At 37.3% G+C, this 27,473-nt stretch overlaps 3 protein-coding genes across 4 annotated transcripts; all 3 read left to right on the forward strand.

Moving 5' to 3' along the window:
* Positions 1-952: 952 nt before the first annotated feature.
* Positions 953-7,699, forward strand: lsm12a (LSM12 homolog a). The gene is made up of 5 exons (XM_058771952.1): positions 953-1,175; positions 4,715-4,848; positions 4,927-5,036; positions 5,131-5,257; positions 6,302-7,699. Exons 1-5 carry the CDS (start codon positions 1,049-1,051, stop codon positions 6,395-6,397), a joined length of 594 nt encoding a protein of 197 aa, XP_058627935.1. The 5' UTR covers positions 953-1,048; the 3' UTR covers positions 6,398-7,699.
* A 3,372-nt stretch (positions 7,700-11,071) lies between these two features.
* Positions 11,072-14,837, forward strand: si:ch211-237i5.4 (slit homolog 2 protein). The gene is made up of 3 exons (XM_058771235.1): positions 11,072-11,350; positions 11,562-11,926; positions 13,163-14,837. Exons 2-3 carry the CDS (start codon positions 11,651-11,653, stop codon positions 13,931-13,933), a joined length of 1,047 nt encoding a protein of 348 aa, XP_058627218.1. The 5' UTR covers positions 11,072-11,350; positions 11,562-11,650; the 3' UTR covers positions 13,934-14,837.
* Positions 14,838-16,966: 2,129 nt separating this feature from the next.
* Positions 16,967-27,375, forward strand: nags (N-acetylglutamate synthase). 2 transcript variants are annotated; one of them, XM_058770293.1, is made up of 8 exons: positions 16,967-17,346; positions 18,620-18,906; positions 19,000-19,213; positions 24,698-24,878; positions 25,135-25,174; positions 25,693-25,824; positions 26,405-26,587; positions 26,663-27,375. In XM_058770293.1, the coding sequence occupies exons 1-8, from the start codon at positions 17,002-17,004 to the stop codon at positions 26,838-26,840; spliced, it is 1,560 nt and encodes a 519-aa protein (XP_058626276.1). In that variant the 5' UTR covers positions 16,967-17,001; the 3' UTR covers positions 26,841-27,375. The 2 variants fall into 2 exon arrangements, with proteins under 2 accessions (XP_058626276.1, XP_058626277.1); XM_058770294.1 differs by having other exon boundaries at positions 19,003-19,213.
* The last annotated feature ends 98 nt before the right edge of the window (positions 27,376-27,473 follow it).

A 27,473-nucleotide genomic window follows, 5' to 3' on the forward strand; every position in this document is an offset into this window, starting at 1 on the left:
GATCATGTTCCATTAAGATATTTTTTAAATTTCTTACCGTAAATATATCTCAACTTCATTTTTGATTAGTAATATGCATTGCTAAGAACTTCATTTGGACAACTTTAAAGGCGATTTTCTCAATATTTAGATTTTTTTGCACCCTCAGATTCCAGATTTTCAAATAGTTGTATCTCAGCCAAATATTGTCCGATCCTAACAAACCATACATCAATGGAAAGCTTATTTATTCAGCTTTCAGATGATGTATAAATCTAAATTTCGAAAAATTAACACTTAAGACTGGTTTTGTGGTCCAGGGTCACATATATATATATTTTTTGCAATAGACAAAATGAACAACAAAAATGTACGTATTGTGAGTGTGAGGGGCATGTTTAGCCCATAAATTATGTGATGATTTATTTATTTTATTGTATTTGTTTTTTATTCTTCTATTTTTTTTTTTTTTTTCATCATTTAGGTCAGGGGGGTTAAAATTATTCATATGAAATTACAGTGAAAAAATTATGTAAAAAAGATTTTTATTATTAATTTAAAAAATAAATATATTTTTAAAAATGACAAACTACAGTATTTTACATTATTACAGTTTCTTCTTTCTTCAGAAGTAATGAGAACCATGTTATAATGTTTTATATGTTTTATTGATGTAATAAAATAACATTTTTGTTTGGATTTGGATTTTTTTAGCTGCCTTTAAGGAGGTCCTTTACGAGTGTGACCATCATATTTGGGTTTCTGGAGCAACAGAAACTTTTAAAAAGGCCTGATTTAGGTCACAGAAGGTAAAAACAGACTACCCTATGTTTTCAACCATCCTTGTGCATTAACCAGGAAGATGAGTAAGTGAGGAGTGGATGAATGAGGGGTGTAGTGCACTGTGGTAAGATATTCCTGATCTACTACTCCATAGTAAAGTGGGCGTGGCTTGGCGCGCAGCGTCACTTCATTCATTCGCGCGGAACGCCTCCTCGCGCTCCCTCCAGTGCTGACGCGGCTGCGCGTGTTTACGTGAGGCGACGGCTCCCGTTTCCTGGCGGAGAAGATGGCGGCTCCTGGTCCAGGGGAGTATTTCAGCGTCGGGAGCCATGTCTCCTGCATCACCTGCCTGGGGCAGCGCCTGCAAGGAGAGGTCGTCGCTTTTGACTACCCTTCCAAGATGCTGACTTTGAGTATCCTTTTGTCGTCTCGGCTTGTCATTGAGTCATCGGGATCCACAACTGCAAGAGGCCTGGTCTGGGCTAAAGCCAAAGATATTTCCAGCACGGCGAAGACAGTCCACTCGCCCTTCGCTTCCGGGTTTAGCGCGTGCTGAGTCAGGTGCTGCGCGTTTGAACCTCCGATTGGTTACGGCGTTTTAATCGCGTGCTCTATAGTTCATGCATCCTCTCAAAGACAAGCACGCATTTGGACTCGCACAACATTGCGTTGTTTCAGACGATAGTAATAATGTACTAGGAAGTATTAGGAATTTTTAATATGCGAATTTCTGTACTGAATGTAAATATATTGTGTAGTTATTGGTAGATTTTGCTCGCTTGTGGAGTATTAAATGGATGTAAAGCTGTGGTAATGTCAAATTAGTCGTGGAGATTTTGATTCATGCCAGTGAGTCGAATCTTTTGAATCAATTCGCTGGCCTTCAGCCAAATTCAGCTTTTTATCGTGCATTTTTATATTAACTTCTCAATTTTTGTGAAGCGATGGATATCAAATTGTGAAGAAAGTACGAAAAAATAGGCTAATTTTTTTTATTTATTTTTTTATTTTAACGTCCTTATGTCATTTTAATAGCGTGTGATCATCTGTCATGCTGCTTAGAGTCATGATTTTTTGCTCCCTTAAATCTCAAATGACATGTGGTATAAGGAAATGGAGAATGTTTATAATTTTGCTAAGAATCCTGATATTTCGGAGAAAGAAAAGCCAGTCGGTGCATAGAGGTGAGCTTGAATGATTCGTTCGCTTAAAAGATTTGTTCAAAAAGACCGATTCACGCATTTGTTTGGCTCAGTAATTAGCAGTAATCTCACAAGACTGGAAGAAGAAAATCGTAGACAAGTCATGCAAATCCAACTTAGAAAACCTGCATGCTTTTGACTTAAACGAAGGGCTCTATCGTGTTTATTTGCATTTATTTTATATCTTTTGAACTGCAGTTACCAAGCCATAATGGAAGTGAATGGGAGTGGACAGGCTGTCAAATGCAGCATTGCTGCTCTGTCTTACAGATATGTGCGCATGCGTGCTTGGGGGGGCGTCAGCTAGCCTGAACGCTAACAGCCCAGGCTCTGCCTGACACAAAATGCGCATCCTGATGTGCAATAACTGATCTTAATGAGGCATTTCACTGCGTTTTTACATATACTGTTTTATTTCTCCCATGCATCATGCCCTATTTTGTTCATTGCAGTCGTTGGTCACATTGAGTTGTTCCCTGTGGTTTGCTAGCTAACCTGCTGATGTGCTGTAATTCCTGTTAAACATTCAAATAACTGTCACTATATGTCAGAATACTTTGGCCGAGAAGCCATTAAGGAGATTTCTGAAACTTATATGTAATATAACTGATTTTGTTGTCAGACCTCTTCAGTTGATTAGCTCAGCCTGCTAGTGCATTGGTTTGCTCATCAATGATCCTTAACAATCACCAAAGGAAGCTCATTTTGGTAGTTTAAATGGTCATTGGTCACAGGTTAATTAAATTAAACACAATAAATTGGTTTCTTGAATTATATGAATAAATCCGGTGAATTTAAGTTTTGTCGATTAAACAACTCTCTCTCCATGGCATTGATATTATTGTCAGGATTCCTTAAAGCCATTGAAAACCTAATGAAATCATCTCTTCTTGTAATGTTAAAGTCATGATGCATCATTGAAAAGAAAAGCTTAAGAAGTGATGATCATCACTAGCTCTGCTGCTTCGGTTTTCTTTGTTTAAAATATTACGAAGACTGGTTTACATAATGCTTCAGCAAAACCATCATATCTACTTCTGAGGGTTTGGACTGGAGACAGGGTTGGTTATGGTTAAACCATTACAAAACTTCTTATATATATATATATATAATCTTAATACCTTAAAGGTGTCATGAACTGAGAAACTGAATTCCCTTGTCATTCAAGAGGTCACTGTACTATAAAAACACCCTGTAAGTTTCAGAACTCAAAACTTTCTCGTTAGTCTAAAAACAGCTTATATTGAAGCCAATCTGCCAAAACGACAGCTTGTGGAATGTCTGGCTCTATTATGTAATAGTGTGGCTAAACTCCACCTACGCAGAAGATGATCAACGCCTGCTTCTACATCACTGCCTGTTTAGCCCCGCCCACCGATTCGCGCATAGGCCAATGTAGAAACCAAGCGATAAAAATGCTAAGAACACAAGACGCTGTGCAATGTCAAGCTGTGGTAAAAAAAAAAAATCTTTGCATTGCCTTCTTTATAATCCAAACATTAGGAAAGAGCAGATGAACTTTCTTTTTAATGAAGATCCAGACCACGTCAGTAAGAACTCAGTCTTTTGTTCGCTTCATTTTACCTCAGATTCGTTTACAAATAAGGCACAATTCGACGTGGGATTTTCAGAAAGATTGAAATTAAAAGACAATGCTGTGTGACTATATTGGATCTGATAGTAATGTTGCAATACAAGTGTGAGTACCTGTTTTTATTACGTGATCAACATTGCTTTAAACAGATCGTTTGATATGTATTAAGTATTTATGCGTTTTTAACCTAAACCGCTGCAGCATTGATCCAAAGTCCCTTTCAAGGAAAGTCTGTTCACTCGGCCACCATATTTGCAACACCTCCGGGCAGCTCAAACAAGACCAAGTCCTATCTAAATGATTGGGGGAATCCTGAAATCTCAAAAACGGCTCGCTGAACTCACGATTAAATTACATATTTCAAATCAGCAACAAAATCTGAAATGAACTGTCCTTTGAATGATGTTTCAAATGCTCAAATAGCATTTAAAAGGCTTATTTTTGCGCATTGGCTGGTCCAGCCTCAGGTTTCTATGGGAACCAAAGCTTCAAACGGCCACTGCAGTGATGCAATGACTTTACCAATCAACGATTGGCTCTTTCCCGCCATATTGCGTGTTGCACTTTCTCCCATTCATAAGTATAGGAGTGAACCGTATTTGTATTTATATAGTCTTTGATTGATTTGTGAAGGACGTAGGCTGTCAAACATACACGACTGTTAGCACAGCAGTGGGTGTTTACTTCCGAGTCTGCAATCCTCCGCGCCTATTCAAACAGAGCGTCTGATAAGGGGGGTCAAAACAGCACAGAAAATAGCTTATTACTTCTAGATTATGATGTTTCTTAGTGTAAAAATCTTGACGACATTATAAGCGGACCTCAGAGAACAGTCCAAAAAAAAGGCAGTTCATGACCCCTTTAAAGTCAGCATGAGTGACCACAGGCTCATATCTGATTGCACTCTGTCATGCTAGTAAGCAGCTTTCACCATGACACTCATCTCCTTACTGACAGACACTGATGTTATTTTATCCTGTTTGTTAACACGAGATGCTAAACATGAAACTAGAGTGGAGAAATACACAAAGTGTGTCTTGCAGCTAATATACAACACTGATCCCATGATAATAGCTATCTAGGTGGCTTCCATCTCTCATGCATTGCTTTAATAAATACATATTTGCCAAACAGCTTCCTTGACTCATGTCATCAGAATGCGCCCCGTCCAGCGGCAAACCCAATCTCAGCGACGTGGTGCTTGTTAACCTGGCCTATGTGTCAGATGTGGACGTCATCAGTGACCGTGCTGAAACTCCTCCCCCTTTAGCATCTCTTAATTTTAACAAGGTAAGGTCAAATGATGACCTATTCCATTTGCGTGTTGTTTATTTGTAACATAATTTCTATTTCTCCATCCCTGTGCAGCTTGTAACTAGAGCACGGGCAGAAAAGGAAGACAAGTTGTCGCAAGCTTATGCAGTTAGTGCTGGTGTATCTGTAGAGGGCCAGCAGCTGTTCCTGACCATTCATAAAACGTAAGTGCTGGGAGTCTTGTGGTTGAAATGTTTAACGTGATTATATCAAACAGAATGAATGGTTCACTTTCTTCCTCCTCGTCTTCACCCGCAGCATCAAAGACTGCAAATGGCAGGAGAAAAACATCATAGTGATGGATGATGTGGTCATCAGTCCGCCATATCAAGTGGACAACTGTAAAGGCAAAGAGGGCAGCGCTTTAAGCCACGTGCGGAAAATAGTAAGTCGTCTCAAGTCTGCACCACACTAGTGGGGTCTGTAAGAATAATTTTTTTTTGTTTTTTGAAAAAAAAACTTATTCAGCAAGGGTGCTTGCAACTGATTCTATTCCATTTTCATCAAAGAATCCTTGTGGAAAAAATGTATCGCTAAATATTAAGCAGCTGTTTTAAACTGTGATAAAATAAGAAATGTTACTTGAGCACCAAATCAGCATATTAGAATGATTTTTGCCAGTACATGAATAAATTACATTATAAAATAAATTTATAATTTTTTTTCCAATTTAATAATACTTCACAATATTATAGTTATACTGTATTTGTATTTTGATCAAATAAATCCAGAATTCTTTAAAAACAAACCTTACCTGGCCCAAACTTTTGAACATTAGTGAACGAAAAAATGCTTGTATAAATTATCTTTAGTGAGCTTCAGCCCGTGTCAATTAGAATTTAAGTCTATAATATTTAGATAGTGTAGTACTTAAAGTTAACTTTGTCAATTTTAATTCTGGTTTATCAGATGGTTTGCATTTAAAATGTATTGCTTTTCTCTAAAATATCATTTCAGAAGTGTTTATTCATCTGCACAAAGATATTAGTTTTGTCAAATAGGTAGCTTTTTTATTACATACTTGTATTTCCCTTTCAATGTAACTAAAATGGTTATTCTGTTTGCTTGGACAAGCAGCAAATTGTTGACTCATTTATATTATTTACATTTAAAGACTACTGGCTTAAAAAAAAAAAAAGATTATTTTAGAAATACGTTGGCACAGGAAAGACAACTCTATTGATCAGGTTGTTATTGGAGTCCTTAATGTTGGAGAAATTAGCTTTTAATTTTAAAATAAAAAACGCAGTTGAAATAAATAAAAAAATAAAAAAATGTAAAATAAAAAATGTACCAGTATTATTTGCCTCGGCTTTCATTCCAATTCCATGCAAATGACAGATGGCCAAAACATTTACTATTAATATGAATTTATATAATGTCTTTTTATTGATGTTTTGCTGTGCTAATCTTTGTGCTCTGTCCACAGGTGGAGAAACATTTTCGAGAGGTGGAGAGCCAAAAATCAGTGCAGCATTCACAGCAAGCTCAACAAACACAGAAAGACTCTGCTTTATCATCATGAGCCCAGGCTCAGAGAGGGAACATTATGCTGACAAAGGAAGTGTTGTTTGTTTTAAATTAATATTTTCTGATGTTTTTGTTTTGTTTTTTTTAACCAATCGCCAGGCAAAGGTTGAGATAGCTGATACTCAGCGTTTTGAGCAGGGATGACGGTCCTACACATCTGAAGAGAAAAACTGCTTCCACTGACAAAAGAGAGGGCAAAAAATAGAGTGCCATCTTAGAATATCATGTCATGTAAAAAAACATTTGACATCCCTTCCAACATCACTCACCCCCCCAGTCCCACCCCGTTGGATCTCCTTGTTTTTTTCCCTCCTGTCATCAAATAAACCACTTGTCCATTTCATCTTGCTTGGATAGCCAACAAAGAAATCACATTATCTCTTCTAATCCGTAATCTTCCTTTCTACCATTACAAAATGTGACACTAAGTGTGTGAGGGTAGAACAAAAACTATTTTCTTAAGTTATAAAGCCTTTCAGACTGGATAAATAGAGTTTGATTTCCTTGGCTCTCATGCCGGGTTTATTTTTGGTTTTTAGTTTTAGATTGACGGAGAGCTGAAGGTGGAGTAAGGGGAAATTGAACTGCACTTAGCATCTACCCTTAGCATCTAATTTTCCAAAACATTTTTTAATATAAAACTCCCTTGTTTTACTTTTTAAATGTCACTTTTTAAGTGATAGACGAAGGAGTAACACTCATGAGTACTGTAAGCATCCTTTCAGTTTACGTGTAATATATTATGTTGCAATTTTCTTCCATATTTGGTCCTTGCCATTTTGAATACTTCTTCCATAGTGGGACCATTTTCTATGATGCAATGTTTGTATTATTGTTATTATTTCCGAACACATCCAAACTGGAAGGGTACATGCAGTGACCGATGAGAGACTCGCATTTCTTCGTTATTGCAGCTTCGGTATGTGTCAGCGTTAGACGGCTCATATCTTGCTCATCTCTCGCGACAGGACTGATCTCTTTTCTGAACGGGAATATTTGTAATCACCTATTTGGGAAAAGGAAATGTTTAAGCGAAATCTTGCCATGTTAAGAGACTGGGACAGGGGGGACGGGCAGCACTGGCTCAAAGCAGAAACCCTCCCGGTCCCAGCCTCGTGAACCTTGTAGCCTGGTGGAGGCTCTAGCAGTGGCGCCAAGCTGTGACGGGCATCTGCGTTACATACCAGTTTATATCGCTGTGTGTTAACGGGGTTGCTGTTCGCCTATAGGTTTCTTTCGCAGTATTTTATTTTTTATTTTTAAATAGTAATGAAGAAATAAAAAAGAGAAAATCTCACTTGTACGAGTGTTAATCATTTATATTCTTCAATATTTGGTTATGAGGAGATATACAGCTATATACTGTGTGTGTGGACCACAAAACCCAGTCATAAAGGTGAGTTTTTTTTAATTGATAAATAAGCTCTCCATTGATGTGTGGTTTGTTAGGACCGGACAATATTTGGCTGAAATACAACTACTTGAAAATCTGGAATCTGAGGGTGCAAAAAAAATTTAATATTGAGAAAATCACCTTTAAAGTTGTCCAAATTAAGTTCTTGGCAATGCATATTACTAATCAAAATTTAAGTTTTGATATATTTATGGTAGCAAATTTATAAGATATCTTAATGGAACATGATCTTTACTTAATATCCTAATGATTTTTGTCATAAAAGAAAAATGGATAATTTTGACCCAATGTATTGTTGGCTATTGCTACAGATATACCCCAGCGACTTAGGTTTTGTGGTCCAGGGTCACATACACATACAGTGGTGGCCAAAATTATTAGAACACTATTTTCACCAGCTAAAAATGGTTTTAAGTCAATTATTTCTATCTTTTGCTGTAGTGTGTCAGTAGGAAATATCAGTTTACATTTCCAAACGTTTATTTTGCCATCCATTGTAATAATCCAGTGAGATTTTTGTCTGACAACAGCCAGTGCTCCACACAGAGATCTGGGGCCTGTACCATGAAGCCGGATTAGCTGTCTAGCCAGGTAAGTTTCAGTTTAGTTTGCACCAATCCTGGGTTTTAGGTACCATGAATGTGGCTTGGCTTTTAGCTGCATTCATTGCCATAGTAATTTACACTCCACAGCTAACCTGCTCCGGGGAAGGTAATGTTCTGATTTACAGATCTCGAACTGAAATTGGACCAATCAGATGTGAGCAAAGTGACACATGTTTGACACACACAAAAAGTCTCTCTTCCTACAAATGAAAGCTCACTATGAAGTACCTTAAAAAATAATATATATATATATACATATATATATATATATATATACAACAGAATTGTTACAATTTACATATTATTTATATAATTATAATATTTATATTATTATTACTCCATTACACACAAGCACTTTTAGTTTAACGATTATTATAAAGCATTTATTTTAAATGAATATTAATATATACAGATCACATGTAATATAAATAAGTGGTAGACTCAATAGATAACACTTTAAAAATGGCTACATGTGACCTTACATGTTCGAGTCTCTAACTATATAAACTAACTTCACAAGTTTCACTTGTAACTGCACTGATAGAGCAAGATAGTTTCTTTTATTTTTCCTCTTTCATGGACAAGTACTTCAGTGCAAATGCGTTTAAATTCCTCATATTCTTTAATCTCTTAACCTTTAACAAAAGAGTTTTGAATCTCGCTGGCTCTCTCGCGAGAAGTGAATCACACTTGCTCTGTGTTGTGATTGGCTGTTCGCCGCTGATGTCACACGTTAATGTGCACGCGCTCTATTAACTCAGGAACAAGCCTGAGTTGACAGAGAAAGTTGATGATCAGCTTCATGGAACCAACAAAGCCAGACTGGAGTGTTTTGGTCAACTCAAAACGTATCCTATAACTCTGAATTTGTTCATCTACCATCATGGCACAGGTCCCTGATCTCCTCATCATCCAGTCTGTCTGGGATTACATGAAGAAACAGAACATACTGAGACAGACTAAATCCAGAAGAACTGTGGCAATGTCTCCGAGATGCTTCAAGAAACCTACCTGCATAGCTACTTATATTTCTTACTGACACTACAACAAAAGATAAAAATAGCTGACTTAAAACTTTCTTAAAACTTAAAACTGACTTCTTTTTTTTTTAGCTGGTGAAAATACTAGTGTTCTAATACTTTTGGCCACCACTGTATATAATTAACTAGTCCACATGGTCATGTAGGGTGCAGAAAAGGTTAGTGATTCATTTTGTCAGGGAATCAAAGGGGATCCCTTGTCTTTGTTTAATGAGTTTGAATGAATATTTACTGCCTTGACTGGAATGAATCATTGATGCTAAAGTTTTTCCATTATTCACGTACAAACGTATGCATAATTTAATCATACATCATCTCGTGTTTCAGCCCCTGACCCCCATCGCACATCCAGATTATTAGGACACCGTGTTGGGCCACTTTAGTTTGCAGTGAGATATAGCACGTAGTTCACTCAGATGTAACAATTGTACCATTTATTTATTTATTTCAATAAGTGAAACACCAAAATAAATGTCAGAAAGCTAGGCACTGTCAGTCTCAGTCAAGATTTATTGGCCTATTTTATTTTTTACGGACATGCAATGAATGATCCCTGCTGAAAAAACCAATAGAACCCTGCCCAAAACACAATAGAAATGTACTGGTTTTAATGGTTATAATGGGAATTATATTGGTTTTAATGGAAACTATAATGGTGTCTATTGGTATGTGATGGATTCTATTGGTGGGATTGGAAAAATGCCCAAAACACACTACAAAAAGGAATTTTTTAATGGTTTTACTGGAAAAAGCTAATGGTTCATAATATTTTAATGGAAACCATTAGAATTTCTGTGATGGTTTCTATTGGGCTTCTATTGTTTTGTTTTGTTTTTTAGCAGGGATGACTGAGGCTGCCATTATGTATAAAAAGGAAATTCAAATGTGTTGGTATTTAAAAACATATAGATCTATATGTCTGTAAATTATGACATTTATCGTTTTGGGTGCGCTGTTGCTTTAAATAGCTAATTAGGCGGCCCGGTTTAAAATAGTTCAAGTTTCATAATGAGGTAAAGCAGTGAAATCAGTAGGTTAATCCGCGCACTTGAGACGGAGTTCCGGGGATATACGGTAGTAATTCATTGTTATGTAATAAATGTATTAGATGAGACTTGAGACGTGTGGTCTTGATATATTTCTAAATTTAGACAATAGTGCGTAATGCAATCGCATTGGAGTTTCATCAAAGGTAAAAAGGAAAACAAGGGTAATACAAGGATAGTCGAGGTTTAGGCCTAATGCGTGTTGGATTATGACCAAATGTGACAGCTGCATCTCTGAGCGCACGAATTGTTATTTTGAGTCGGATCTTTTCAATAAATCTTGAACCTATTCACAAAACCCGTTTGTGAAATACATAAGCTACATAACAAGGTATGAAATTTTGGCAAGCAAATGCGAAACTTAATTTTAATACATTTTAAAATAGCTTATTAATAAACAAGCAAAATCAGATGGTTAATTATTTTGCGTAATTTAATGTAAATGTTCTAAATTAATTTTTTGTGGAATGTTTTGGAGCGTGCAGTAGATCTAATTATATGATTACCATAAACTATAAAAACAGATGATTACATTACGACGTAAAAGATATATATATATATATTTTTTTTATAACCGGTTCTTTGAAACATGTTTGAAAGAACCGATTCGCGGGAATGAATCTTCCCATCACTAATGCGCTGCGCATCTTGGTGTGGAGCCGGACTGAATAACTGAGAAATCAGACTGTTGTTATTGACTAAGAGAACCACGTTTTTCTTTCTATTTAGTGGAGGAAAGTAATAAAACAATAACTTTTCAACGACTCGATGTTCTACGCATTCAATGTAGCCCTACTACTAGTAGCACAGTTTTAATTTTCCCTTGGCAAAGACTGGAAGACAGTAAGTTCTCCTCTACTTTCTTGTATCTGTGTTATTGCGTGCGTGAGAGTGAAAAAAAAAAAGCGAAAGAAACTGAGTTGCATATGGTTTTAAGGCGATTAAATGCTTCTGATAGACATTTCATCTGCACTGCGAATATTCTGCTCATCTGTCTCGACACAGAATGCGTACTGCATGCGTTTATCACAGGGATCTCGTTCCTCTCCCGTAGAAAGCTGAGGATCCGCTAATCGTCGCATGTAGAGTCCTGGACAACATTTTGCTCTCTGCAGAGCTCTCTCTTGAAGCTGCCATCACATCATGTTGCTGTCCATCGCGTTGTTTTTACTCTTTCTGTCTCCGTCGAGGAGCTCGAGACTGTGTAGTCACCTCTGCCTGTGCTATGAACACTCAGACCTGGTGGACTGCCACGCCAGAGGTTTTGAGGATGTCCCACATGGACTTCCCCATGGCACCTGGCTCCTAGACCTGGGAGGAAACAAGCTCAAGGAGATCCGGAGCCGAGCTTTTGCTGGCCTTTGGTCTTTGCGTATTCTTGTGCTCTCAGACAGCAGCATCCAGGCTCTTCAAACACAGGTAAAATCACTTATTCCAGAGGTGCACAATCCTGTGATCTACCTTCCTTGTAAAGTTACCTAATCAAAGCATCCTAACCAAATCCACCCGAACCAGCAATTTAAAGGGATAGTTCACCTAAAAAATATGAATATTTGCTGAAAAATTCGTTTTTTCTACATCGGAACAGATTTGGAGAAATTTAACATTACATCAGTTGTTCACCAATGGATCCTCTGCAGTCTGCAGTGAATGGGTACCGTCAGAATGAGAGTCCAAAAACATCACAATAATACACAAGTAATCCACATCACTCCATTCCATCAGGTGATGTTGTGTGAAACAAAAAGTTGTGTGTTTGTAATAAACAAATCCATCATTAAGATGATTTTATCTCCTGATATGATTCATCTATCTTTCTCCTGGAAAAAAAAAAAAAAGGTTATCTTGTTTGAATTAGGAGAGAAATATGCACAGATCAAGCACTGTTTACAAGTGAAACCTGTCTAAAGCAGCTCTAAACAAATGTGGTGGATTTTGAGAAGACAAGGGATGGACTATTGCACCGGAGGAAGCGTTATTATGGATTATGGACTATTTTGGATGATGGATTAGGGTCGTGTGGGTTATAGTTATGTTTTTATCAGCTGTTTGGACTCTCCATTTACTGCAGAGGATATATTGGTGAGCAAGTGATGTAATGCAAAATTTATCCAAATCTGTTCCAATGAAGAAACAAACTCAACTGCATCTTGGAAGGCCTGAGGGTAAGTATTTTTTTGGGGTACATTTTAAATAAATGTTTTAGTAAAGTAGTTCATTTTGGTGTGAACTATTACTTTAAGAGAGAGTTGGCAATGAACTCTGCAGGAAGTTAGATCTCAACAGAATTGGACACATCTGATTTATTCAATCCACATATTTTATTTTGGATGATGGATTAGGGACGTGTGGAATTTTGTGATGTTTTTATCAGCTGTTTGGACTCTCATTTTGACGGCACCAATTCACTGCAGAGGATCCACTGGCAAACAAGTGATTTCTCCAAATCTCTTCTGATGGGTCTCATTTTTGGGTGAACTATTTGGGTGAAACACTTGATAATAACAGACAAGGTTGTTGGCACTGAACTCTGCAGGAAGTTATATCTCCAGGAACAGGATATAGTTTTGTCAATTGGGAGTTGCACTGTGAAATCTAGTTCTGAGTTATGAGTTGAAGAGGCATGGATTACCCAAATGTCTTTTTCCCACACAGGCTTTCTTCTCTCTGTCCTTCCTGGAGAAGCTAGACATGAGTCGGAATAACCTCACTCAGATCCCTCCTAACTTCTCAGAGAGCCTGTCTTCACTGCGTGAGCTGCGTCTGGACCACAATGCACTGGTGCTGCTGAAACCTCCAGGTCTTGAGCATCTGGAGAACCTTGAGAAGCTGGACCTCAGCCACAATCACATCCGATCTCTTGTGCCAGGTGCGTTCCGTGGCCTGTCCCGCCTGCGCCACCTTTACCTCCAAGGGAACCTCCTGGGTTTTGTGCAAGATGGATCCCTCACCATGCTGCCTGCCCTGGAAGTCCTGCTCCTGGGCAACAACAACATCTCTGGGATCGAGGTCAATGCACTAGCCCCGTTGCACAGTCTGTCTCTGTTGGGTTTGGAGGGGAATCATCTGGAGCACCTGAACTTCAAGACGTTCCTGAGCTTGCACACGGCTGCTACACACCTGCAGTTGGCTGGGAACCCCTGGAACTGTGACTGCGACCTGCACCGTGTCTTCAGCAAGCTGCTCAGTGTGCGGCACCTCCACGTGGATGACTATCGCAACGTAACTTGTCGGGAGCCTTGGCAGCTCGCCGGAGCTTCTTTGGCTTGGGTTGACAGCCAGTTGTGTGTGGCTGAGACTGTTACTGTGTTAGTCATCACCGCTACTGTCATTGTGACCGTGTTTGGTGCCTTGGTCATGGCGGAGAGAAAACGCAAGAAGCGAAAATACTGGGAACAGAATGAGGAGGAACCGCAAGAGCAGTAAGGCCATTTTGCATGAGGTAACTTAGGACATTTTCTCTTTTGAACTATGAAAACAGATAAAATCCCTTTTCCCAACAAAGAGCAAATACACTGATTCGAGTCGATGTGGTGATGGAAATTGCAAAAATTCGCAAACTTTGAACAAAAGTATTTGGTAACTTAGATCTGATAGAAAGTTTTGTAATCTAGGATGTGTTCAGATTAGAATCTGTGCTAGATAACCAATTAGTTGTGTAGATGTGTTATAGATTATAATACTGTACAGCAGCTTCATCTCTTGCCACTTGCAAACTCATATTAAAAGCTAAACCTTCAAATCTTACACTATACCGTTCAAAAGTTTTAGAACTTTTAAAAAAAAAATTATTTAGTACTATTTTTACTAATACTTTTATTCAGCAAGGATACTGAATACTACATTCAGTTGATCCACACAAAAAAAACACAGTAAAGACATGCTGTTCTTGATCTTTCTTTTCATCAAAGAGTCATGAAAGAAAATTATGCAATAATTAATTATTGTTTTCAACACTGATGATAATAAATGTTTCTTGAACATCAACTCAGCATATTAGAATGATTTCTGAACGGTCATGTGACACTGAAGACTGGAGTAATGATGCTGAAAATTCAGCTTTGCATCACAGTTTTAAATTGTAAATATATTTTCCTGTATTATTGTGTTTATTGTATTTTAGATCAAATAAATGCAGCTTTGGTGAGCAGAAGAGACTTCTTTCAAAAACAACTAAAAAACATTTGCATAAAATTGCATGATAATTATTTTATATTTTATTTAATTTTGATGATTTTTGTATTATTTTATTTAATAGTTTTCCTTTACTGTGATCAGTTTTTTGCCTTCTAACATTTCATTTTTTTTTTACATAACAATAACAAATGCTTTCCCCTTCAGTTGTGATCTTGATTTGCATTAGAAAATGGATGCATGTCAATAATTATGTTCCTTAGTACAATAAAAACAACGTATTTCCTACCCTTTCTGCCAACAAATCTCTATCATGTGTCCTTATATGCTCAAAACAGCCTGTTAAATTCATTTCCTTCTGGTTGGCTGTAAAGCCTCAAAGCCCAAATCTCTGCAGCTGCTGTCAAAGGATTACACATCAATTAATGCACATGGTTCCTCCAGCACCCTGACTGAACTTTCAAATCAGAATTTAATGATAGGGTTATTACATTGATATGTATTGAAACAAAATATGGACAAAATAAGACTTGTATCTGCAGTTGCTTTGCTGTGGCACAGGCTGGGCTTTAAACCTCTGGAGTTTAAGCAGATTTGTGTGGAGAATTTTGTGGACAGAGAAAGTGAAGAAATCCAGGTCAGTGAGTGTTTGGCGCCATATGGAGCTCTCACTGACAGCATCAGCTTACCAAACTGGGGACTGGCATATCTCTTTCTTCAGGGAAATACCAGCTTTCAACTTGAATTCACATGGCCTAAATAAGACTCATTTTGCTCCTTTTTGTCTGACACATATGAATGGATATACTCTTAACGTTTGAGCAAATAATATAATAGGTTGTGAACCAACAAGCTAGAGTTGCAAACTAAAAATGATCTTATGTTGTTGAACATTTTTCAATATTTGCTGCTTAGAACAAATAGATAATGCAGATAATCAAATCATTTACAGTTAGCATTATAGTCCACAAGATAACACATTTACACCAATGAACATCAACTATGCAGAGGGTTTGAGTGGTTAGGGATTGACTTAAACATCTGTTACCTAACACAAAAGAACCTCCTGAAACCAAATCTTAGAAGATTTACACAATATGCAAGTATCAGACTGTCCCAGAGAATTAGTTACAATTTATTTGTTTATATCATTATTTTTCCCCAGACTGGTTTCAAAATAATATGAATTGTATCCTTTTGACAGGAAGTATTCTCTATAAGCAATTCATGGGACACCATGGTTTCCCAATTCCTCCAAAAGAGTTTAATAAGGTGGATAAAGCAATTTCACATGGATGAAGTCACTCTATACTATAGTTACTACTCAGTCTGCTTTGCTCTTGGAAGGCATAGATCTGTTAGATAAGAAATGTAATAATAGGCATGTGCACCAAACTTTTCAGTTTAAAAGGAAATTTTCTTCAAGAGAAAAGTGCCTCCTTGGATGTTGATATAGACTGGAAAAGAACCTGGCTTTTACCTGGGAAATATATTTCCAATAAGGCAAAGGAAACGCATTTTAAAATTTTGCATCAAATATATCCTGTCAGTTCTAATGTTTCTAAATATTTGGACATAGACAGCTCTTTCTTTTTGCGGACAAGCAGAGGAGACATTAGCTCATTTAGTTTTTAATTGACTTATCCAAGCAATTTTGGTCTGAAGTTCTCATATATTTGATATTGCCAATGTTGTACACTCCTTTAGTTCAAAATATATTATTTGTTTATTATAATAATACTACAAATAAACCCCTGGAACATACTATAACTTTTTATTTTTTTATTTTATATGGTACATTTTTCATTCACAAACAAAAATTTCGCAAATAGTTCCCCATCCTGTTCCCTTTTTAAAATTGAATTAAACTCACTTCTAAAATGATCTTGATGACTTGATCTTATAAAGAATAAAACAAAAACCTAAGATTCTTGAAATATTAGAGAAGTAGCGTATTTAAAGAAAATCCATGAATGTAGATGCGTTCCTTGTGTATGATTGTTTGAATCTCATTGAAATGTTTCTGTCATTCACAATGTTAAGAGGTTTTTATTTTTATTTATTTTTTAACCATTTTTAATTTATTATGTGTATGCATTTGTGTTTGATAATTATGTTTCATTTATAACCGGTCATTATTTTATGGATTTGTGTGTGATCCCTTGGCAATGTTCTTTTTGAACTGACTGTTTAAGCAATTAAAAGCAAAAATAAAATAATCATCATATTAGAACTGATGAATATTCATGTCTGCTCCGCCCACTGAAACCGAAAATTTCAGAAACCCCAAATCTCGTAACACCGGCTAGAGCCAGACCATCTCTCTCTCTCTCTCTCTCTCTCTCTCAGCGGCTCTGCTCATGGCCAAAGTCAATAGCGGTTCGTCCGGTTGCAGGGCCGTGGTCATGGCTGGTCAGTTTTGGACGAGACAGCCAGCCCTGAGGCAGCAGAGGAGCGCTCAGCATCAGCGGAGACTAGCCTCAGTGAACCAGCGCATGAGGGCATCCAGCGCCGCGGGCCACGGGGGCAAAACCTCGGCGTGGAGCCAGCAGGAGCTCCCCAACTACGCCTGGTCCAACCGCACGCTGATCTACAGAGATGTGAAGGCTTTTCTCAATGAAATTGGAGGAGATCCACGGGAGGCTCGCTACTGGTTAACGCACTTCCAGCGGGCCGGTTCATTTCCAGCGTTTGCGGTTTTGGAGGTGCGTGTCCTGCGACCAGAGTGAGGCTGATGATACGGGGCTGAGCAAAAAATGAACTTTTTGAGCAATGTTGCCGGGCAACTTTGGTTAATGTTGCTGTCAACAGGCAACCAGGTGAGACACAGGGCCCACGACTGATCTGAAGTATCCAGATAGAAATGTGTTACCCATTCTCAATAGGAAAGTGTCCAAGCACCAAAAAAGTTGCTAGGCAAAATTGCTCAAAATTTGCCCAGTGTATGATCAACCTGAGAGTCGATCGAAATTAGATGAATAAATAAATAGCCAACATGTCTAAAATAAAACTAAAAAACTAAATAGCCTACATTTTAATATATATTGTGTTATTTTATATTAGATTTGAATAATGTCAATTATAGGCCATGCTTAATATATATATATATATATATATATATATATATATATATATATATATATATAATTATCTGATAAATTTACGTTTACATTTAAATACATTTAAGATGTTAAAATGTAAGACAGATATTTTAATGTCAGTTATACTTTTTATATATCCATCCTAATATATTCAACATACTTTGTTTAATAGCTTATAAAATAACATTTTAATGTGTTTATAATACTATCTCATGTGTTATTATAACTTTATATAGGCCTATTATGTATATTAATTTTATTCATAATAATTTATTTGTAATAAATATTCATATAAATATATAAACATTGTCTAATTGTTTTAAAGTGGCATATTTGTGCATTGTAACCAGGATTAATCAGAAGCTGAATTTGAACATTTTATTTGAAGACTCTGCTGACTATTCATCCAGGCTGCTGCCCAAATTGTGCATGAGTGTACAGATCCTTTCTGTCATCCGTTTTTGGTTTGTTGACTCTGTAGACAATTGAGCCTTTTTCTGTTTCAGGATCACTGGTCAAACAAAATTAAGTAATTAGGTAGGCGACACTGCAGATATCTGACCTCTTAATAGCAGAGTCTTTCTGACTTTGTAGTCTAAATGATTAAAAAAAAACTGTTCCTTGGGGTCATGACATTTCAAATATTAAAATGTATTTACACTGAAAAAAAAACAAGTTTGATGCAGAAAAAATGGCAAGTAACACACTGAATTAAACAATTTTTGAAGTAGAAAAATTGAGATGGTATGTTCTTGTAAAACATTACTTCAATAATCTTCAAAACATGCATTTCTACTGTGTACATATCATATACTTTTATAGTATAATTACATTATTTTTATGTAGAGTCTGGAGCTGATTTTTGCTTTGTCTGCAGGTTGACACTTCAGTGTTTGATAGCCGTGAGATGGTTCAGAGTCTGGCCTTTGGGCTCTCGTTCCTGCAGCGGATGGATATGAAGCTTGTGGTGGTGATGGGATTGCCTCCTGAGATGGAGGAAGAGGACAGCGCCAAAACCGAGACTAAATCCTCCCTCGCCAGGACTACGATGGTGAAACACTGTCAGGCTTTAACAGAAGCACTTCAGCACAACTCAGCCAATGTGATGCCCTTCTTTAGCTCAGAGGCCCTCTTACAACTGCAGCACGCTCCGGATGAGAGCAGGTTTAGCAGCCACTTTAACCGAGTGATAATGGGTCGATAATAGCGTCTCCTATCTCTCTCACTGTGTCTGTGCTCTCTGTCTGCGTATATCAGCAGTGGTCCCTCAGTTGTGGTGGACTCGGCTCTTCTGCAGTGGACTCTGGACTGCAGAGTGATTCCTCTGGTCTGTCCGGTGGGCCGCGATGCAGCTGGCCGCTCTTCTGTGCTCAGTCCAATCCAGGTCACAGCAGCCATCTCACAGTCACTGCAGCCTCTGAAAGTCATATTCCTGAACAGCTCAGGGGGCATCCGCAACCAAAACCACAAGGTAGGGCGAAGATGTGAATATGACTGACAGAAAGCATTGAACTATTTCATTTTATTAATAAGTTTGTGTGTGTGTGTGTGTGTACTTGTTTATGCTACATTGTGGGGACCAAATGCCTACAAGGATAGTAAAACCGGAATTTTTTGACATTGTGGGGACCGGCCTGCGGTTGAGGCCCTAGTTGTAAAGTTTACCTGCACTATCCGCCCTCTTGTTACGGTCTGTTCTTTTCAAGTTTCTGTTCATCCAAAAAAAAAAAAAAAAAGGTTTCATGGTTTCCAAAACAATATTAAGCAGTACAACTGTTTTCAACATTGATAATAATAAGAAATGTTTATTGAGCAGCAAATCAGCACATTACAATGATTTTTGAAGGATCATGTGACACTGAAGCTGTGAATTCAGCTTTGCCATCACAGGAGTCAATTACATTTTAAAATATATTAAAATAGTTATTTTAAATTGCAATAATTGTACTGTTCTCCTCGCATGTGCGAGTGCTATTTAACAGTCAGCCAAACTCCATCCATAAAGTACAGATGAGTCAGGATTCATCTTTCGTTCAATTCATCGTTTTAATAAGATGCCATTGATATGCACATTATGAATTAGGAGTAAAAACAGTGAATAAACAATAATCCACAATTATACAACTAAAGAATATGCATATAAGTAGCTCTGAAGCTTATATCACAAAAAAGACTCAAATGTTATTAATGTAATCAATTTACTTAAATGAGATTATCAAATAACCAAAAATAGCATCGAATACGGATATTGACTCATATAGACAAATGATCTTATCAAAGTACACTCTCAGAAATAAAGGTACAAAAGCTGTCAATGGGGCAGTACCTTTTCAAAAGGTACCTATTAGGTTCAAATATGTACATAAGTACTAATATATACCTTTAATGTACCAAAACAGGACCCTTTAGGTACAAACATGTACCTTTTGAAAGGTGCCACACCAGTGACAGCTTTTGTACCTTTATTTCTGAGAGTGTGGAATGAAATCAACACACTGAGTGCCATATCAAATAAAGGCTAGGCTAATAGATAGAGGCTATTACTAAAATTTCATCAAATTTCATATAATCAAGTATTATGTAACGAAGAACTAATTTACAGATGATGCTTCTACAAACACAAACAAAAGGATGGCATCTAAAGATCGAGGAGAAGCTGATGCATGAGAAATGCCACTAGATGGCGCCAAACCTATACAACTTGGAGCAGAACAATAATATTTCACAACTTTACTTTTTACTGTATTTTTGATAGAATAGCCTAAATGGCTATTCTGAAATTATGGGATAATGTAATGAGGTGTTTTGTAATGTTTTTTTACAGCCTTGTATTTAATAAAGGTGTTTAAAAAATGTTTTTTTTTTAATTCTCTCCCTCTCTCTCTTTCAAGTTCAGGTTCAAGTTGCTTTATTGGCATGACATTTGTATTATAGCATCAACAAAGCAATTTAAATGTATACAAATTAGTGGTGGGCCGTTATCGGCGTTAACGTGCTGCGTTAACGTGAGACTCTTATCGGGCGATAAAAAAAAATATCGCCGTTAATCTATTCTCAAAGTTGGGTTGGGAGCTGGGTCTATACTACGCAAACTATGATGACTTTCACCTTGATATTTTAGCGCGGATGTAACGTTATACCTAGCCGAATTGCACTGTAGGGGCGGAACGAGTCTTCGAACCTGTGTGTATGCGTGCTAACATGGATGCAGCTATGAAGCCGCCGGGTTTGCTTCAGGGAAAATTTATTTTTAAGAAGCTTCCCAATGGAAATCGGCAAGTCATTTCTATCTCTACGTTACATGGTCGCGCTCTCTGTATCGCGCGCACAGCGAGTTCCGCCCCGGTGCGCACGCACAACCTGATATTGCCAAGTGCAACGTGTTCCTGGGTCAACATATTTTGTTGACCCTGGAACAACATTTTAATCCAAAAATATAATCTTAACCATATTCCTACACCTAAACCTAACCTTACCCATGAGTAATCCCTAAAATCTGAGGAATTGATAGATGAATTACACTGATGTACAAGCACCAAACACTGATTATAATCCTAAACTTCACAAAAATTATAAACTGGTTCTTGAAATCTGATTGGTTAATCACAATGTTGTTCCAGGGTCAACAAAGATGTTGACCCAGGAACACTTTGCACTTGGCAATATCAGGTTTGGCGGTGCGCACACACACAAACGTAAACGCACACACAAGTGAGCACACTCTCACTCCTATTTGTAAATATTAAGCCGCAAAACGTCTATCTAAATATGACTTCTGTGTGTCTCTGTGTGAATGTATGGCGCAGACGCACGGGTTTGTTCACTACTCATACAGAAGACCGCGTGACGCTTGCGGCAATATTAACGTCTGTCGTCTCACTAAATGAGGACATAAATACATGAACAACATCTCCAGAACTGCTCTGAGAGTCACTTCATGAGCATTCGAGCGTTTCATTTGAGAAAAACTATCCTCACGGCAACCCGTCAAAATAAAAGTTCGGTTTCACTTGAAGACATTGGGCAGAACATAATAGACTACTACTACTAAAACTATTAAAACCTTATTTTTAAGGAATAATCATACAATGTCTTCAATGTTATCAATATTAAATTCTTGATGACTGCTAGTTGTTTACTACTAGTAGTGAACTTATTCTGATCTACTTGGCAGAATTCAAATGAGCCATTTTAATCTAGATTAATTCCAAGATTACAGTGAGATTAATCTAGATTAAAAAAATTTATCTATGCCCACCACTAATACAAATATACAGAATATAATACCACCAAAGTAATAAAGGAGACAATAAATGAGTAATAAATAAGAAAAAACACAATGTACTGTATACACAATGTAAAAATATATACAATGAAGAATATGTCAAATAAAGCAAATTGATGCAATGGATTAACCATTTCATATGGTGTGTATGGTGTATACATATTTTGCAGCTAGTTTTGTAACGGGGCTGACAAGACGTGGGACGCGCGGATCCAAGTGCAAGCTTTTATTAACAGGCATGGTCATAAATACAGGCAGGGTCGAGCAATGGCAAACAGATATGGCAGGGACAAGACAAAGAGTAATCCTATGGCAAGCGAAGGTCGACGATCGGCAAACAGTATCCAGTGGACAAGGCAGAGAGATAATCCAGGGAACACGGGCTAGAATCCAATGGGGGGCAAACAGTGTCCAGACGGCAAGGCAAGGGTTAATCCATTTAGCCATTTAGAGTAAAGAATGAAACATTCAATGCTACAAATTGCAGAAAAACTATTTGCCTTGTAGTGGTGTTCTTGGGACAGACAAGAAGAAAGTGTTTCTCATCCTCTGTTTGATTCAGGTCACAGTGTTTGCAGGGTCACTGGGTTGATATTTTGAAAGAATTTGTCTTTCTTTTAATTGTTTAATTGATAAGTAATTTGCCAATTTGGTGCTTCTATTTAGGATAACACTGGAGTTTGGTTTGGAGGCCTTTTCCACTTCGAAAAAATACAAAATAAAATAGGTTTAATCCACAATCTTTAAATATTCATGAAATGAAGGCACCTTAAAATGACAAGAAATTGTATTGTGCCATCCCAGGCAATGTAATTAATTTTTTTATTCAGGTATTTTTGTCAACCCTGTTACTGACACAAGCGTTACTAGATACTATAGTTTAATTAGAACAAAATGATGTATATTTTATATAATAAATACATACTTATGCCATAAACATTGCTTAACAATGAGATTGCATTTAGAACAATATGCGAATGTGATTTTTATATAATTTTTCCTTCATTTAGCAAATTAAAAGTCCTGCTGAAAACGAAAAATCGTATTGATGGACAGGCCAAACATCTTTCCCTTACCAGCATAAATGCTATTTAAATTATTTAAAATAATTTTAAATTGACTTTTTTATGTAATATGGATGAAATAATACATAGTATTGTTATTGTTTTTAAATTGCAAATTTATTTGTTGTTATATTAAATCTGTTTGATTATTTCTTAGGGATGCAAAAGGCACCGATTTCGTGGAATGACCCCTATAGGCTATCTTTTGCTGTAGTGTGTCAGTATAGGAAAATATCCATTTACATTTCCAAAACATTCACTGTAATAATCCAGTGAGATTTTTGTATACACAAGGAGTCTGACAACAGCCAGTGCTCCACACAGAGATCTGGGGCCCGTACCATGATGGTGGCTGAACAAACTCAGGCTTACAGGATTAGTTTTGAGTTGACAAAACCAAACCAGTCCAATCTGGCTTTGTTGGTACCATGAAGCTGATCATCAACTTTCTCTGTCAACTCAGGCTTGATCCTGAGTTAATGGAGCGCGGGCACATGAAAGTGTGACATCAGTAATGAGCAGCCAATCACATGGCTTAAAACTATGATTCACTTCTTGTGAGAGAGTCAGTGCGAAGATTAAAAGATTGAACAATATGAAGAATTTAAACATTTACACAGCACGATCATGAAACGATCTATCCATGAAAGAGGAAAACTTATCTTACCATATAAGTGCAAGTAAAAGTTGTAAAGTTAGTTTATAGAGTTGATAATATTTATAGGTATAAAAACACTTAAAAACTAAGCTCATATGTACTCATGTTTAAAGCTATTGATTCTAAAAGTTATTAATATTGCATATTATCTATATGTTTACATTGATTTTAAATAAAAGCTTAATAATTACTATTAAACTAAGCTGGCTTGTGTAATGAATTAAGGGTATAATAATTGTATAAATAATATAAAATAATTCTAAAAAATAATCATCTCTAAAAATCAGATGATTTTATCTTTAAAAATGTTTTACTATGTAGCGTCCTTTAATTTGGAGTAAGAGAAACTGGAGGAGTGGCTTTATTGCATCAGAGACGTGTCACTTTGCTTGATGCTGATTGGTCAAATATTGGTTTAAGATCTCTAAACCAGAACATAACCTGCCCCGGAGCAGGTTAGCTGTGGAGCGTGAGTTACTATGGCGATGAACACTGCTAAAAGCCAAGCCACTTTCATGGTACCTAAAACCCAGAATTGGCGCAAACTAAACTGTAACTTACCTGGCTAGCCTGCTAAACCGGCTTCATGGTACAGGCCCCTGATCCAGTCCATCTGCGATTATTATTATATAAGCCTATTCAGTCATAGTAACCAATTATGTATCTCAACAGATATATATATATATTTACATTGTCATGTTACAATACGTGCAACAATACTTTCCAAATTAATTTCATAAATAAAAATGTGCTTCAATATAAGAATTCAGAAAAAGGTTCAAGGAATGATTGTTAACAGTTGCTTCAATAGCGTGAGATGAACACAGGGTGGTGGAATTGAAATTTATTGCTACAAAGCATATTAGAAAACGTGAATAAAATTTCTGTACTATATGCGTAAGGGCTTACGAAACGGTTCCTTATTAAATTAATGCTTTATTTGTTCAGGTGTTGGGTTTGGTGTCACTGCCGGGAGATCTGTCAGGTCTGAGTTCTGCGGAATGGCTGAGTGACGCGGAGCACAGATGCCTCAGTGCCATAGCGCAGCTACTCAACCTGCTTCCGGCGGAGAGCTCGGCTGTCCTCACCTCGGCGGACACGCTTCTCACTGAGCTCTTCAGCCACAAGGGTGAGAGGGGAAATAAAACACACACCTGCTAAGACAAATATGACTCATCAAAGTCAAAGGAGATCACACGCAGACCGGTGTGGAACATCAAGTGTTAGCACACATATGACCCACTACAGCTGCTGGATTTTACAAGGTTGAATGATAGCCTAACGATTTAGAGTTAGTGATAACAGAATATAGGGCCAATAAAAAGAACAAAGTTTTTCCTTATTTGTATTACTTAAACCCACAGTCTTTTTTATTCGTGTTTCAGGCTCAGGCACCCTTTTTAAAAACGGAGATCCCATTCACAGGTATGAGATTGATGCGATTCAGTGTTTCCTTTTTAGATGTTGCCCAATCAGAAAAGAGTCGCAACTTTCCATCCATCCACCATATGGAACCTTTCACATGTGTAAATGTACAACTCGAGGTTTTCTTATTTCATAATCACTTCTTGCTTTTAGGTGTCATTAAATAATCAAGAATGAACAAGCAGTTTTCATTACAACAGGTATCGGGTATCTCAGTCAGAAGTAGGCTACTGTATCATTAGACCACTATACAATCATTTTAAGATGTTGTGTTCACTTTGTGTATAAATGAATACAATTACCTGTGATTATTTACTCACACCCGTGTCATCTGATATCAACGACGTCAAACAGGTTTAGTAGAGACTAACAACCTCAATTCTGGTCTGTTGCTGTTCAGTGGTACAAATATCAGCATATGAGACTGGACTGACACGTGGATGAGTAAATTCGGATTTGCTTAATCATTTTTTTATTATAGTAGGGTATGTCTCATGTGAGGATCGTTTTCTTCACAGGTACAGTAGCCTGGATGACATTGATACTGACCGTCTCTTGGCACTGATTAACAAGTCTTTTGAGAAGAACCTGAGAGAGGATTATATAGCTTCTCTCAAGGGTAGAGTGCATTCCATTTACCTGTCTCAGGGGTAAGGGCATTGTTTTTGAATGGCAAGCTTTAATTATCCTGTACAGCCAAAGAAAAACAACCTGGCACAACTTGGTCCATGTAACCAGAATGTTGAGTCATTGGAAATTAAAATAAATAAATAGAAAGTCAATGAATTAATATTGGACTATTTGAATATTTTCCCTGGTAATGATATTTCCTGCTTTTGAAAGCAAAGCTTTCAATTTCATTTGGCTGAAGATTAGCTACAACTTATGAAACAAATCATTTTAAATAATAAATTACCAATATGTTTTGAACAGAATGACAAAAATACATTTTACCAGGCATGTCAAAAATTACTTTGATATGCAAAAAAGAAAGGATTATAAATTTGCTTGTCATAACTTTCCCATGTACAGTCACATGCAGCTTATTCATGTGGCAAACAAGACTAATGGTTAAATACAATGCATGACACAGCATACCAAACACAATCTATTGCATGCCACAGTTGTGTTGTTTTTGAATGGCACTTGTGGTGAACCAAAAACATCATTTTAAAGCATTCTGCTCCCGGAATATGAGCTTATTAAATCTGCTCTTGCGCTTTGTTGCAGGTACAGTGCGGCTGCTATAATCACCACAGAGCCTGTGAACAGCGGCACTCCGTACCTGGACAAATTTGTGGTCAGCAGCAGTAAACAAGGTCAAGGAACCGGTCAGATCCTGTGGGAGTGTATTCGCCAGGATGTGGGCAAGCTCTTCTGGAGATCCCGCGCTACGAACCGCATCAATCCCTGGTGTGTCTTCTCTTCCACATTGCCCTGTTGTGATTCTCAGTCTTTGCCCATCTCATTCTGCGTTAAAATCCTCAGGTACTTCAAGCACTGTGATGGCAGTTTCGTAAATGGGCACTGGATTGTATTCTGGCTCGGCCTTTCGGACATCCGTGAGTCTTACGAGCTGGTGGAGTACGCCAAGTGCCTTCCTGACTCCTTCTGCTCTCACATCGCAACAGAAGCAAAACCACTTCAGCAGCCTCAAGGGTCCTGAAAACAATACTCGCCTCACACACACTGTATCGGGCTTCATATCTTAACTGTCTTTAAGTATAGGCCTACTATTGGTAACAATGCCAATGTCATTCCAAACCCATAAGACTAGAGTGGAACACAAAAGGAGTTTTGAGGTTTTAAGTCGTTGTCCCGTGGACGATATATTTACTGTATGGGGATTAAAAAAAAAATCTTCTTTTGTGTTCTTCTCAAAAAAGTGATTCATGTGTGTTTGGAGTGCCAGAAGTTTCACAGTTATGACGTCACAATTGGAATACCAGTGCCACGATGTAATCTATAGAACAGTGGACTTCATTATATCGAGAACAAGAAATGTGAGTTGATAGTGAAAATTATAGAGAAAAATGCTGGAGCTCACAGAAAGGGGGAGGCAGTGGCATTTGAATTTCACGTCTCAAGGAACATTTTGTTCAGTTTGCCTCACCATGTTGTTGTGGTTGACAGGATGCTAGAATGAAGACTGCGTTTTAATGTACAAGGTGGTGTTTTTACAGGTCATAAACATGCATGTGCTGGGAAATAAATTATTATAAATTAAAAAACAAACATATTTGTTGTCATTTTTGTTGTGTGAGACACACCCTTACCTTTGGCAACCAAACTGAGCCAA

This window comes from Onychostoma macrolepis, chromosome 03, assembly GCF_012432095.1.
Source record: "Onychostoma macrolepis isolate SWU-2019 chromosome 03, ASM1243209v1, whole genome shotgun sequence".
Classification (NCBI taxonomy): Eukaryota; Metazoa; Chordata; class Actinopteri; order Cypriniformes; family Cyprinidae; genus Onychostoma; species Onychostoma macrolepis.